Source organism: Malaclemys terrapin, chromosome 7, assembly GCF_027887155.1.
Source record: "Malaclemys terrapin pileata isolate rMalTer1 chromosome 7, rMalTer1.hap1, whole genome shotgun sequence".
Taxonomy (NCBI): domain Eukaryota; kingdom Metazoa; phylum Chordata; order Testudines; family Emydidae; genus Malaclemys; species Malaclemys terrapin.
This window is the reverse complement of record NC_071511.1, coordinates 88,338,704-88,352,822: the sequence shown is the minus strand read 5'-3', so window position 1 is coordinate 88,352,822 and position 14,119 is coordinate 88,338,704. Positions and strand designations below refer to the sequence as shown.

Genomic DNA, 14,119 nt, shown 5'->3' with positions numbered 1-14,119 from the left:
GTCTGGCAGTTTCTAAGACCTCATTGTGGTATTGTTTGACATTGTGGAAGAATTTCAGCTCATGCGCACGGCATAGGAGACGCATCTGATCCTTTCCGATAAATTGTTTGAAGTAGATAACTTACAAAAAGCTCTGTTCTTGTATTTCGCTGAATATACAGTGTAATGATAGTTCATTGTATCCCAAGTACTGTTAACTCAAAGTTTGCAAATATTTATAGTGTAGTAGAATTGTTTGTTTATGCTTTGTAGTCAATGCACAGGTTTATTTGCTTGCTTCAGTTGAATGTGTGGGAGGTGCTTGAACTTTCTTGGAAATAAAGTTCAGCAGTCACATTAAGGCAGAGGTGGGCAAACTACAGCCCACGGGACCATCCTGCTCAGCCATTGAGCTTCCAGCCGGGGAAGCTCACCCGCAGCCACAGCGCCGCACAGGCAGCGCTCTGGGCAGCGGGGTTGCTTGCTCCTACTGAGCAGAGCAGCAGCGTGTCTTGCTCCGGCCGGGCGGCGCGGCTGCCAGACATGCGGTTCTGAGTGGCATGGTAAGGGGTTTGGGGGGTTGGATAAGGGGTGGGGAGGTCCCAAGGGGCGGTTGGATGGGGCGGAGGTTCTGGGGGGCAGTCAGGGGATAGGTGGGGGGATTGGATAAGTGTGGGGGTCCCGGGGGGCCTGTCAAGGAGTGGGGGTGTGGATAGGGGTCAGAGCAGTCAGGGGACGGAGCAGGGGAGCTGGATAGGGGTGGGGTCCTGGGGGCAGTTAGGGGCGTGGGGTCCCGGGAGGAGGCGGTTAGGGGACAAGGAGCGGGGGGAGGGTTGGATGGGGGGGCGGAAAGTGGGAGGGGGTGGATAGGGGGTGGGGGCCAGGCACTTCAGGGAGGCACAGCCTTCCCTACCCGGCCCTCCATACAGTTTTCCAACCCCAATGTGGCTCTCGGGCCAAAACATTTGCTCACCCCTGCATTAAGGGTATGTGTACACTGCAGCCGGGAGTGTGCCTCCCAGTCTTGGAAGACTTCTGCTAGCTCTGTTTGAGCCAGCGTGCTAAAAATAGACGTGGCATGGGCAGTGGCTTGGGCTAGCTGCCCAAGTCCAAACCTGTCTGAGCTCGGTGGTTATCCTGAATCAGTACCTGTGTAGCAACATCCACACTGCTATTTTCATGCTAACTCTGAGCTAGCACAATAAATCTGTCTACCTGGGCTGCAAGGCATGCTCCCAGCTACAGTGCAAATGTACCCTAACAGTCCAGGCAATCTGTTTCTCCTCTGAAGACTTTCTTTTGGCACCTTAAGGGTCCCAAGTAGTGGATGCAGCTTCCTTTGAATAAAGGAGAACGGAACTGGGTCATTTGGGGAGCATATTAATTTCTGATGTAACTAATTTCATCTGCTTCAGGGGAATTATACCCTGGTGATAATTTCAGACTGGGTGTAAACAGGTGTAGTTTCCATTTTACTTTCCAGGCTCAGTTTACTGTTTCTCATAGTAGGTTGTGTACTTGCTGCAAGTTGGTTAGAGAACAGGTGTTTAGTAGTGACCGTTTATACTAATGCTTATTCTTGTTAGCAGAGCCAACTGGGGGTGTGTGTGTGTGTATATATATTTATATATATTTATATATATTTATATTTTATTTTTTGGTTTGGCCAATGAAGTGAAAAATCAGGGAAATTACTCAGTTTGAAAAGTGCTCAGAATTTATCAGCAAATCAGAAAAGTCCACTTCAGTTGTCTTTTAAGGGCCAGCTTCAGAGAGACAAGGTGGGTGAGGTAATATCTGTTATTGGACCTATTTCTGTTGTTGAGCGAGACAAGCTTTCCAGCTTTCACAGAACTCTTCTTCAGGTCTAGAGAGTCATTCTCTCTCCCTCTTCCCCCACTGAAGCTGTCCCTAAATTTTTTTTCCCACATGAAGCTAATCGGATCAAATTTGTGAATGCTTTTGAGTTGATTGAAACTGTGTTTGTTTTTTAACAAATAATCTATTTGTCTGAAAAAAATTTCCCCAGCTCTAGTAGAAACGTCAACCATTCTAGCCCCGAAATCTCATAGATCCATGTAGATCTCAGGTGCTCTACAGGAGATGAGGGTCTGGAGTCCCCATGCTGCTCTGGTGCCACTGGGGTCCTCATAGCTATCCAATAGCTTCTGATAGTAGCTCACTATTGCCAGTGCTGCCTCCACTGTCGCTGTCAGCTGCTCTGGGCTTCTTCTGTGCTTCACAGAGGAGAGGGTCTGTGGAAATGGTAAATGCAGTTAGGACTAGGGTTTTTAGTGGTGTTCCTACCGGATACTGAAAGATGAGGATAACACACACTCTCTTTTCCCAAGCCTTCTCTTTTCCTCTCCTGAGCTGAACCCACAGAAAAGTTGTAGGGAGAAAATTTTAGGCTTTGGTGAAAGTCTGGGACTTTGAAAGGCTATAAAACTCTGGCAACAGTTCATGGGAGGAAATACCGGTTACTCACTACAGGCTTTTCTATAGGCTACTGTATCATCTGGCTTATAAGTAGTACATTTCTGAAGGCATACAGTATAGACGTTATGATGGGGAACCAATTATTTATTAATGGAATTTGTCAATGTGGGATCTCTTGCAATCTCATGTTTGTATTTACACTGGAAAAATCAACTTTGATGCAATATATTGTGATTTGTTTTTGATTCCTCACAGTCTAGCTCTGTTTATTTTTGGGCTTTAAAAAACTTTTTATTGTATTATGGTGGCACTGCCTTCAACATTGCTGAGACTTCTTAGAGGTAAAGACTGCTTTGTGAAAACATGCCTCTTTGGTGTGTCTCTCTCTTCTCCATTTTACGGTATAATGGAGCAATACAAGTAAGTGCTGTTTGCAGAATGTTGTCAGTCCTTTGGGAAGATTTCCACTTCTTAGAGTACTGCAGCCTGGAGGGAAATAATTCCAAAAGGGTAATGTGTTAATAGGGAGAAGAATTGTTTAATAGAACTGTAACCCCTTACAAACTTCAGGTGAAACTGGTTTCTGTGTGTGAATAAAAAAAACACTTTATCTGAAGTGGGAGTAAAATCTGGCTAAATGCTATGGTGTATAAAAGTAATCACTGTATTTCTCTTGTAGGTGTGTGCTGAAGCAACAGCTATTGAACTATGGCATCCGTAAAGGTTTGGTGTATTTTAGTTCTGAGCTTTCTGCTGCCTCATTCTTATGCCCATATGGACTTCTTCACTTCAATTGGTGAGATTTGCTTTTGTATGTACAGTGAATAACTGCAGAGTTCTGTCTCCCAACTTTCAGAACTGACTCTGCAATGATGTGATTAAAGATGAAGCTGTGTGCTCTATTAATTAGCATAGCTCTAAATGCACCAGTAGTTTTAAGTGTCCTGATTGCTTTTTTTATCTTTTTGAGGAAAAATCTTCATTCAAATCAGTTCTGTTGTTAAAAGGACGACAAGAGAACAGGATACACATTCATTGTATTCTGTTACAGATATTGAATTCAAAACCATAGTTTGGATTGAGAGCTACTTTTTGTGAATTGAGTAAATGAAATAACTCCTGATTAGGACGCACAATTCCAGCATTTCAGGATCCCATCTTTATCCCTCTCAATATTTTAATGTTGTATGAAGCATTTGTTAAACTAGTATTTACTCTAGGATTAAGCGGTTCAGCTGCCTGTTTGCTGTATTTCCTGTAGGATTTACTGCTTTATGAATTTGTAGCTGAGAAACAATCTGTCAGTGCAAGCAAAGCAATTTAAACAAATACTACTTTGTGTAGCTCCATAATTAATTCTTGCCATATTTGCTATGTACCAGATGTATTTGAACAAGAGCTTACTCCCTCACAGCCTTTATTCTCTTCTAAATGAGTCCTGAATTAGTCATAATGCTAAATTTGACACTGCATTCACTTCCATGGCAACAAGCTATGTCAAACACAGGATTGTCTCTCTACTGTAAGTTCTGTCAAAGGGAGAGAAATCTTATTTGAACGCCTCTTCATGGATAATAAGAACGACACAGAATGGCTAGCCAAGTAAACACCACTGTGTTTTCTTTCTTTTTTTTTGTGCCCAAGTTTGTTCCAATGGGAAATCTCTCTAAATCAGTGTTTCTCAACCTTCTTGATATCAGGGACTGGCTTGCTACCTTCCTAAGTGTGCCAGGGAGGTGTCAGGGACCAGACACTCAACCGGTGATTGAGAAACAATGCTCTAAATGAAGAGGAGCAGGAGATCTAATAATTGAAATAATTGCTTCCTGTCTAGGTCACATGACAGACTTAATTAACACAGAAAAAGACCTGGTGACATCACTGAAAGATTATATCAAGGCAGAAGAGAGCAAGCTGGAACAGATCAAAAAGTAAGCAGCTGGTTTCATAACACTAATATTTAATTGTGACTCCACCTTCATGTACAAGAAGGTTCCTGAAGGCTGAACAGGAATTTATTGCCTATGGGGATAAAAATTAATTAGTAATTTCTGCAAGATTTTTGTCCTAAATGAATGTCTCTTTTGTGAGTCGTCATTTTGTTTTATTAATTTTATGATGGTGAGTCTGATTTCTGTATTGAGAAACTTTGATTTCTCTTGGCAGGATTCCCAGGTGAGTTTAGGTCTTCCAAAAACATGCCTTGCTGATAGGAAACTAACAAATCAAAAGTGTGTGGATTAGAGAAAACATCATGATGTGCTGTAGCTTAAAAAGTTTTAATATATTGCGATGGCTGCAGTGTGGGTAAGCTGTAACTAGTCCAATAGGCTTCCCAAATGAATTCTAGTAAATCATAACAAAATCACCCCGTGCCATCATCTCTTCTGTATATGCCATATCTTTTTCATAAAAGCGGAGTTGGTTTTAAATAAAAAATTTGAAACTGTATCAATTACCATTTTGTCCAACAGTAAAGATTTTAGGGGGAAGGCCCAATATCGCAAAATGTACCAGGGTTGGGGATTGGGGGAGGAACCTTGTCCCACTGGAAAGGGGAATTCCTACCTTTCAAATGATTTTTTTTTATGTAACTTCATCTCTTTGTAGCCTAGCCATGGTGGGTTATGAGATTTATGACCTTTCAGTGGTCCAAAAGATTACTGCCTGTATTACATCTTGGAGCATTGTAACTTTAAAGAAGGAAACTTTTATGTCCAGCTATATTTATTTACTTATTTTTGAGGCTTTCTAAAATACATCTGTTTGAAGTCGTACATAGGTTTGAAATGTTAGAAGTAGGCTATACAGCCACAAATTAGTTTCATCTGCCCAGTGATCGCTATCAAAGGTGTGTAAGTAGAACTTTATCACATAAGCATCATTACTGCATGTGTATGCTATATAGACATGTACATCAGCAGGTTAAAAACCAAAGAATTCAAAGTTAAAACAAAAACATCCTGTCTTTAAAACTTGCTGGACACCATTCTACAGCTGCAGGGAATGAATACATTCCATTGGCTCCTGAAGTTGGGGGGGGGGGGGAAGGGCCCATTAATCTGTGGGTGGATTATGGTTGGGTTTATATAGTATGGAAGCTTATTAGGAACAAAGTCTTGGCTTCAGCCTCTGGTCTTATGGTTGTAAAGATGGTTTGTATCCACTTATTAACTTTTTTAAATGGTCCTTTTTTTTTTTTTTTTTTTTTTAAATGGTCATATAATAGTAAATAGGGCTTTGGAGCTGTGCTCCAGTTCTGCTCCAGGCAAAAACCCGCTGCTCCGTGCTCCAGCTCTGGGCTCCGCTCCAAAGCCCTGATAGTAAAAATGCTATCAATTCAGTGAAATTGTATTATCAAGCTTTTTTGCGTTAACACGTTGTTAAAAGCTGGAAGCATTACACAGAGCTGCCTGCTCAATCCCTGGCCACGGAAGAAGAGCACAGTGCTTGTTATTAATCCTGTATTGGCTGGCAAATAGCACTAGCACTTCCAGGAGAGAGCCATGTCCAATTGAAGGGCTGGTCTACACTGGGAACTTACATCGCCATAGCTGGGGGTCTCAGGTGTGTGACAAGTCCACACCCCTGAGTGAAGTAGCTATGCCGACCTAACCCCCAGTGTTAGACAGCATTAGGTCTACAGAAGAATTCTTCTGTCAAGCGATCTTCCACTTCTCGGAGAGGTGGATTACTTATGCTCACAGGAGAACCCCTCCCATCAGTGTAGGTAGTGTTTACACTGAAGCACTACAGGTTTAAGTGTAGACATACCCATGCTCTGCTGTTGAGGAGGGTCACCACAACATGGGGCTTCTGTGGGCAGGAAAGGGCTTCAACAGAGGTTTGGAAGATCCATGGGAGGAGTGAATACAAATAATGAATTATTTTACTACCCAAGAGCCCAGAAGGAGCAGTGAGTCAACTAGGTAAACTTACTTTTATGTGTCTAAATATAAAGCCTATTTACTGTCTCAATCTAGGTTTTATGCAAAGTCCCCTGCTTTCTGCTGTGGCAGACTAGAAATTCTTTGGCAGCTTTATATGAATATTAAGTGTTGTTTCCATATTACATTAATTTTACTCTACCCCTATACTTTCAGTTTTCAAGATGCTGATGATTCTTATTTTGCATTGCACTATAGAAATTGTTGAAGGGAAGCTTGAAGATTTTTGCAACTGGATAGTGGAGAACTTCTCACAGATGCATATTTTAGGCTGCCTGCAGATACAGGAGTACAGTGCTACATCAGCTTGCAATCAGTTCTTGTATAGGAGGTTTTATTTATTTATTTTTTTTAAATCTGGCTCTCATGGTGTGTGTTGGCTTTTTTTTTTTTTTTTTTTTTTTTTTTTAAATAAAAGCTTGGATTCTGGAGCACAGTTTCCTGGCAAAGACCAGAATATATGCCCCAGGGTTGAGCATGCTCAGTGACTAACTTTCAAAATTTAATATTTAGATACTAATTTTTTCCCTGTTATGAGTAAAACATGTTTTCAAGTACTTTTTTTTGTAAAGTACAAAAATATATCTAAATATTACATATAAATAAATTATCAAAATCCCAGGTAAGACTTTATATTGGACTATTCATTCCTGAGTGAAATTTTATAAAGGAATTGCTGGGACGCTACCTATGGCAGTATGTATTTACTTTCTTCCTGCATATTGTAGAGGAGTCCTGTGTTGGTGCATTGCGCTTTCATGTTGAAAGATCATGAGTGATGCTACTTCAAGGTTTATACCACAGCAGAGGGAGGGCTGAGAAAGATGACATTTTTGATTCCTTGCACACTAACTTTGTGTATAGATAAAGTAAAAACAAACAACTTGACTGAAAGAGCTTCCAGTACAAGAGAGTCATGTAGCTCGGCATTAGTTTTACAATACATAGGAAAATATTTAAGTGATGCTGTATTAAGCTTATTCCTAATATATATATGTTTCATAGATGGGCAGAGAAGTTAGATCAACTGACAGACACTGCTACAAAAGACCCAGAAGGATTCTTGGGGCATCCTGTAAATGCATTCAAGTTAATGAAACGACTTAACACTGAGTGGGGTGAACTGGAGAATCTGGTCCTGAAGGACATGTCAGATGGTAAGTTTGAGGAGATTTTGGAGTTATCAACATACAGCTAATACTCTGATTAACATTATCACCCTAATGCCAAGCAAAGCACAACTTTGTTTTTTGAGGAACATATTTTTTGTACTGCACCTGCAGTAGAAATAACAATGGTCAGACACTTTTGCTGAGAGAATTATTTGACTTGTATCTTGCATGCATCAAGATACAACGATTTCTATGTTTTCCGTGACTTTGTGAGTCTCTCTTTAGAAGAAGACCCTGTTTTTTCTGTATGTAGGTACATGTAGTGCACTTATCACCTGATCGTCAAATTGCTGATGGTGCTGGTAAAAAGTTTAACGAGCTCTGAGCTACACAGAAAGAGGTCAAAAGCTCAACAACAAAACTTCAGGGACAAAGGGAGTAAATTCAGAGAGCTTTAATTCCTCAGAGTGGACTATTTGTGATGGTTCTGGGGGTGTCCAGGACTGAGTCACCTTGTCTACCCCTCTGCCTCCAGCAAAAGGGAAATTTGCTTGTGTTTAACTGGGTTTCAGCTCCCTGAAAAAGCAGTCTGTTAGCCACTCAATCTCCTCTAGGCTATGCCAGCTCTTACTTTTGCCTTGCAAGTTAACAATAGATGCACCCTAAGACTTTTTGAAGCATTCCATTGTAGTATTTTAACACCTTATCTGCTGAGCACTCACAGTAATACCAGGTATACCCTCCTAAAGGGAACAGTATACATACCAGTTTACTCATAGACTATAAGGCAGAGGTGGGCAAACTTTTTGGGCTGAGGGCCACATCTGGGTTTTACAAGACATAATTGTATGCAGGGCAAAATACAAATTGTATGTGGGGTTGGGGTGAGGAGTGCAGGAGGGGGCCCAGGGCAGGGGTGCAGGGTGTATGAGGGGGCTCAGGGAAGGGAGTTGGGGTGCAGAAGGGGGCTTAGGGCAGGGAGGTGGGGTGCACGGGTGCAGGCTGCAGCAGGGGGCTCAGGGAAGGGGGTTGGGATGCAGGAGGGGTGTGGCAGGGGCCTCAGGGCAGGGGTTAGGGTGCAGGGGGGGTTGCAGTGCAGGCAGGGGGCTTAGGCCAGGGAGTTGGGGGGCGGGGTGCAGGAGGGGTTCGGGCTCTGGGGTGGCAGCAGCGTGGACCGAGGCCAGGGCAGCCCCCCCACATACCTGTGCTGTCCCCAGCCCCAGGCTGCTCCAGGAAGCGCTGTGGCCCCTGGGGGAGGAGGGAAGGGCTCCGCATGCGCTGCCCTTGCAGGTACCTCCCCCAAAGCTCCCATTGGCTGTGGTTCCCTGTTCCCAGCCAATGGGAGTTGGTGGGGGTGCCTGGAGGCAAGGGCCTGGGGGGCCGCAGGGATGTCAGGCTGGCTGCTGCTGAGAGCAGCATGGGGCCTGCGGCACCATGGGAGTCAATCCCGCCTGCGGACCATAGTTTTCCCACCCCTGCTATAAGGGCTAGAAGGGGACCATCATGGTCTAGTCTCACCTCCTGCACATTGCAGGCCACAGAACTTCACCCCCCACCGCTGCATGAGGTCCATAACCTCTGGCTAATTTACTGAAGTCCTCAAATCTTGATTTAAAGACTTTAAAGTTACAGAAAAATTCACCATTTTTCTCTAGTTCAAACCAGCAAGCAACCAGTACCACATGCTACAGAGGAAGGTGAACCCCCCCCCCCCCCCAGTGTCTTGTCTCCCTGTTGACTTAGTATGTGAATGGGGGGCCTCCATTGTGTTAATTCACAACACTTAATTTACATTAATTTATACCCCTTTCACCATCCTAAGACAATTCTTTCCCTCCACCATCCTAAATAGAACACAGAAGTAAAAAATTAAATTGAAGGACTAATATTCAGAAGTGTACTCTAGTTTGCATGAATGAAAAACTTGATTCAAAGTATTGTGAAAATTAGACTTAAACTTATTTAATAGTGAGAGACTCTCCCACATTTTCCATATAAACTTCTATTAAAATAAGACGTCTTTCAACATACTTATGTGTGAAATTAGTGATTGTCTGTTCCCAATACGTTTGCTGGAACAATATCACCGATCCTGCCTCGAGGTTGGTTCTGCATGGGTAGTAACAGTGATACCATTTTCCCCCCCCTTTTATGCTACCTTATCTCATGATACCGCATAGGGATTCTTTTGGAAGAAGAGCCCTAAGACAACAGATAAGGATAATTAATTTTAACAGTTTATCTTTGAATTTGCTGTGTATTGGTTATTGATTTATTTATTTTTAAAAACAATTCAGCATGGTTGGTCTTGTGTGATGTTTGGTTTATTGGCCTGTTAGGACACTCATGAAATAACTGTTGAATAATCTAGAGAGGTGCATTGTTAGCATATTACTGCTCCATACAAATAGGCCTACACACTGTTTATCTAGAGTCCCGCCCAAAGGTGGTAGCTTTTGTAAGAAGATCTGCCTCTGATTTAATAATAGCCTGTAGTGACATGCTGGTTTTCATCCAACAATTTGTGTAGAGATATTTATTTGTAATTAAATGTTTTTTAATGTAAAACTCCCAGGACAAGCAAAGCCCAGTCCTCTTCTTGATCTCTCCAACCTTTTTTTCTTTTTTTTTTTTTTTCTCCTAAGGCTTCATCTCTAATATGACTATTCAACGCCAGTATTTTCCTAATGATGAAGATCAGGCTGGTGCAGCCAAAGCTCTCCTACGGCTCCAGGATACCTATAATTTGGATACAGACACCCTCTCCAGGGGGAATCTTCCAGGTAAGAAGCACCTGTGCTAGTTGGGGATAAATAGCTGTGCAATTACAGAATATCTAGATTATAAACCCTTTTGAGAAGTCTTCTCTTCATGCCTGTCTGTAGAGCGCCTAGCATGCTGTTAACAGTAGGAAAAAAAAACCAGACTTTCCTAGCTTTCAGCCAGTATATGATTATATAAACTTGTGTGCTGTGGGCCAGCTTAATTGAACTGCTGCAGGGAGTTGAGTCACATCTCCCTGTGTAAACCTGTACCCTAGAGAACACTCTACTCAAGGCAAGATGAGCACTGGTACCATAGCACTTCTTTGGGATTTTCCAATGGGGAGGGACACAGCAAAAACTGCTGAGGGATGTGCTGAAACACTGTGTCCCACCTACATTCACTCCGAGGCTCACTTTTTGGGTGTGTTGGTCTTTCCTTCAGTTCTTTGGCAGTGGGTGTGTTGCAGCCGTTTTTCTTCAACACTTTCTCTTCCTCTGATGGGCTTTCTGCTGCCAGGAACTTGTGCTTGGGTTTAGAATAGCAAAAATTGGCATTAGACTCCAACTGAATCTAGCCTGCTCTGTGTAAGTCGATGTTTGTACGTAGGAAGGATACGTATCTGGTAGTTTTATTTGTCATATTTTTGGCTTCTGATGGAGCTATTGCCTGTGATCAAGCAAAGCTGAACTTTCTCTCCTAGAGCAAGATTAGTTGCTCAATATTTAAAGTTGCAAGTGAGTTTCCATTTGTAAGTCCACTTTATAGCTCCTCTCTAAAATACCACAGAATTAGCACACTTGGCTGGATAAATATTCCTATTATGTTAATGCAAGCCTTTAACCTATGGCTTGTATAGAAAACTGAGTTCAGTAGGTAAACAAATCACTGCACTAATCATGGACAGTTAAAATATGCCAATTCTCTCCATTTATTGTTAGAGTATTTCATGCTGTAATGTTAAAGAAAAAAATTAAACAGGAATGAGATATTAAGAGTGAGTTTATTTTATTTGTTCACTTTAAATGTTGTAATCAGCAAGCTGTATTTTAAAACTCTCTAACTGCATGTGTGCAGTGGAATACGTTAGTAAAAAAAGAACACTGTTGTATAGTCCTTCCCCTTCCCCCTCTCCCTCCCACTTATAAGAAGGATTGTTTTTTGAGAGTTTAAAAATTAAGTGACATAGGATTGCCTGAAGCTATATAGTGTATAAACATTAAGAGCAAGTGACAGGGAACATGTGGAAAACATACATAATCACTTGCACTCATACAAAGCTAGCTAAAATAATCTTTAACAGTTTTGTAGGCAGGAAAAGCCAGTTTGTCCCTTGGGAAGAAAATTAAATTAAAGTTCCTAACTTTCTCTACTGGTTTCTCTCTCCTTCTGTTCTAAAACAGTCCTTTAGCAACTGTGGGGAAAAATAAGCCCTGCACAATCCATGTTATGTTTTCACAAACTCTCATGTTCCAATGCCTAATAAAATTGGGAGTGATTGGCTTTAATGTTGCAAAGTGTAATTTTGTTTTCTGTGTTTTGTTATCTTAAACTTGACTATTCTTTCAAGATCTGACGTCCGTCCGTCCCCGTCTCCCCCCCCCCCCCCCCCCCCCCCCGGTCCCCCAAACACACAGATTTTTATCATTTGTTGTCTTCTATAAGAAATTAAGTGAATTTATGGACCATATTCTACTGTCTTTCTTGGAAGCAAGCCTGTGCAGCCCAAACTCTGTGCTGCCTGGTAATATAATTCTGCTTTTTAATAGTATTGTGATAAAATTGCATCTGAACCCATCATAATTGTTGATCAGTCAAATTTTCATTCTAGAAGTAAAATTCTCTGGTTTTCTTGGTGTCCAGGACTAATGGAATTCTAAATCTCTAGTATTTTATCTGTTTTGGTCACTAATTGTCTTCTGTATGATTTTCAGTCACTTAATGCATCCAGTTTTACCCCCCACAATCTCTCTACTTTCTCCAATTCAGTTGAACATTGCTACCTCTTTACCTAATTCTCCTGCTTTTCGATCTTCTGCATTTCAGACCTTGCTGTTTTTTTTGTTGTTGTTTTTTTAAACTGATATTGTACTAAGCAGTTGCCCTGGCTATTTCTGTAACAAAATGAACAGTTACTGTATAATTTCCCTGCCACACACATAAATCTGTCTAGTTATCAGTGCTGTTTGTGTGGTGAATGTAGACCTTGTGCTCAGCACTTTGTTTATATAGGGCCCCTTACACTTAGTTCTCATCTGTGGATGTTAAGTTTCCTGAGCATCTACATCAGACCTACAAGCAACAAATGTTATGGGAGAGGAGGCCTGAGGCTGTGCCCTTTTTGACAAAGAATCCCAAGTGGGTAGGTTCCCAATAACCATCCTCTGCTACCTCTCTTTTGGGTATGTCTACAGTGCAAAAAAAATTTGTGACTGGCCCAGGTCAGCTGACTCAGGCTTTCAGGGCTTGGGCTGAAGGGCTATAAAATTACAGGGTAGATAGTCGGTGTCCGGCTGGAGCCCAGGCTGAGACCCCACGAGGAGGGAGGGTCCCAGAGCCTGGGCTCCAGCCTGAGACTGAACTGCGATGAGCCCCATGACTCAGCTGACCCGTGCCAGCCACACATGTTCTGTTGCAGTGCAGACATTACCCTAAGAGGCTGAAGGTCATTTAACTTCTCTGGGACAGTTTGCATGAAATCTCAAGACCATCTAAAACTCAAGAGTTCAATAAAAACAAAACTTAGTAAGAAGAGAAGATCCGATTTAAACAAAAGAAATTGAATGCACAACATATTTAGTCTGAAACCCTGAAAAAGCTCATCTCTGGTTTAGTTACAGTGAATGGAAAAATGATCTTGCACTGCTGGAGAGAACTCCTTTTTCCACTCTCATTCTTTTGGCAGGTTAGTCTCTCAGGGCTTGTCTTCCCCAGAAAATTACATTGTTGGAACACAACCTTGAGAAGTTGCAGGGAAGAGTTCAAGTGTTGAAGAATAGAAAACAATGAAATCCATAATTTATGTTCATGATTACTTTAACTTCAGGTGTAAACGAAAAGCAGTTAAGCTGATACAATGTCATGGACAATGAAGGATACTGCATTTTTCTGTAGTGTTTCTTTTACTCCACCCTGTATTTCCAAATATTTGCTATTCCCTTTTTACAAGACAGTTTGATTCTTCAATGGGTCCTGAATTACAGTGGCAAAAATAGAAACCTGTAATTTACTTACAAAGACTTCAAATTAAACTTTCAAATAGAGGCCATTTTAGACTCTGCTTCTAAACACGAGTTACTTCATAACCTTTACCAGTTGTGTAGTTACTGATTATCATAGTTGATGCTTCTTTCTCTCCCTCATCAGCTTGCCAGTTGCTAACAAGATGTGCACAGACAAGCTTTTGAAATAAATACAATGTATATGGAAAGTGCCTAACCCAGGCTCCAGGACCAATGCTTGAACCATTTCTAAAACTACTACTGGTAGAAAAGAAAATATTTAAATTGATTTAGGTCAATATTGCTTCTGCATAATGTGCTTTTCAGTCATAAAAACCTTTGTAGAATTGTCAGTGACTAGTCACTGAGAAATTTTATGTATCTCAATGCATATGCATTTTGTTATGTGGACTTTGATGCTCCAGGGATTTAACTTCTGAGGATTCAACAATATAGCCACTAACAAAGGTAAAGTATCAGGGGGTAGCCGTGTTAGTCTGTATCCACAAAAACAACAAGGAGTCTGGTGGCACCTTAAAGATTAACAGATTTATTTGGGCATAAGCTTTCATGGATAAAAACCTCACTTCTTCGGATGCAAAGGTAAGTACATTCTAAACTCTGGGTGCCAGCACTAAAGAGAATTGAATTTGTTCAG

The 14,119-nt window shown here is 41.6% G+C and overlaps 1 protein-coding gene across 3 annotated transcripts in view; it reads left to right on the top strand.

Moving 5' to 3' along the window:
• Positions 1 to 14,119, top strand: part of P4HA1 (prolyl 4-hydroxylase subunit alpha 1) — a 62,256-nt gene that overhangs the window by 12,665 nt on the left and 35,472 nt on the right. For all 3 annotated transcript variants that reach the window (XM_054033748.1, XM_054033747.1, XM_054033746.1), the window contains exons 2-5: positions 3,098 to 3,214; positions 4,253 to 4,349; positions 7,371 to 7,522; positions 10,123 to 10,260. In XM_054033748.1, coding sequence (XP_053889723.1) covers positions 3,127 to 3,214; positions 4,253 to 4,349; positions 7,371 to 7,522; positions 10,123 to 10,260 — 475 coding nt within the window. In that variant the 5' untranslated portion in view covers positions 3,098 to 3,126. The remainder of the gene's footprint in view (positions 1 to 3,097; positions 3,215 to 4,252; positions 4,350 to 7,370; positions 7,523 to 10,122; positions 10,261 to 14,119) is intronic.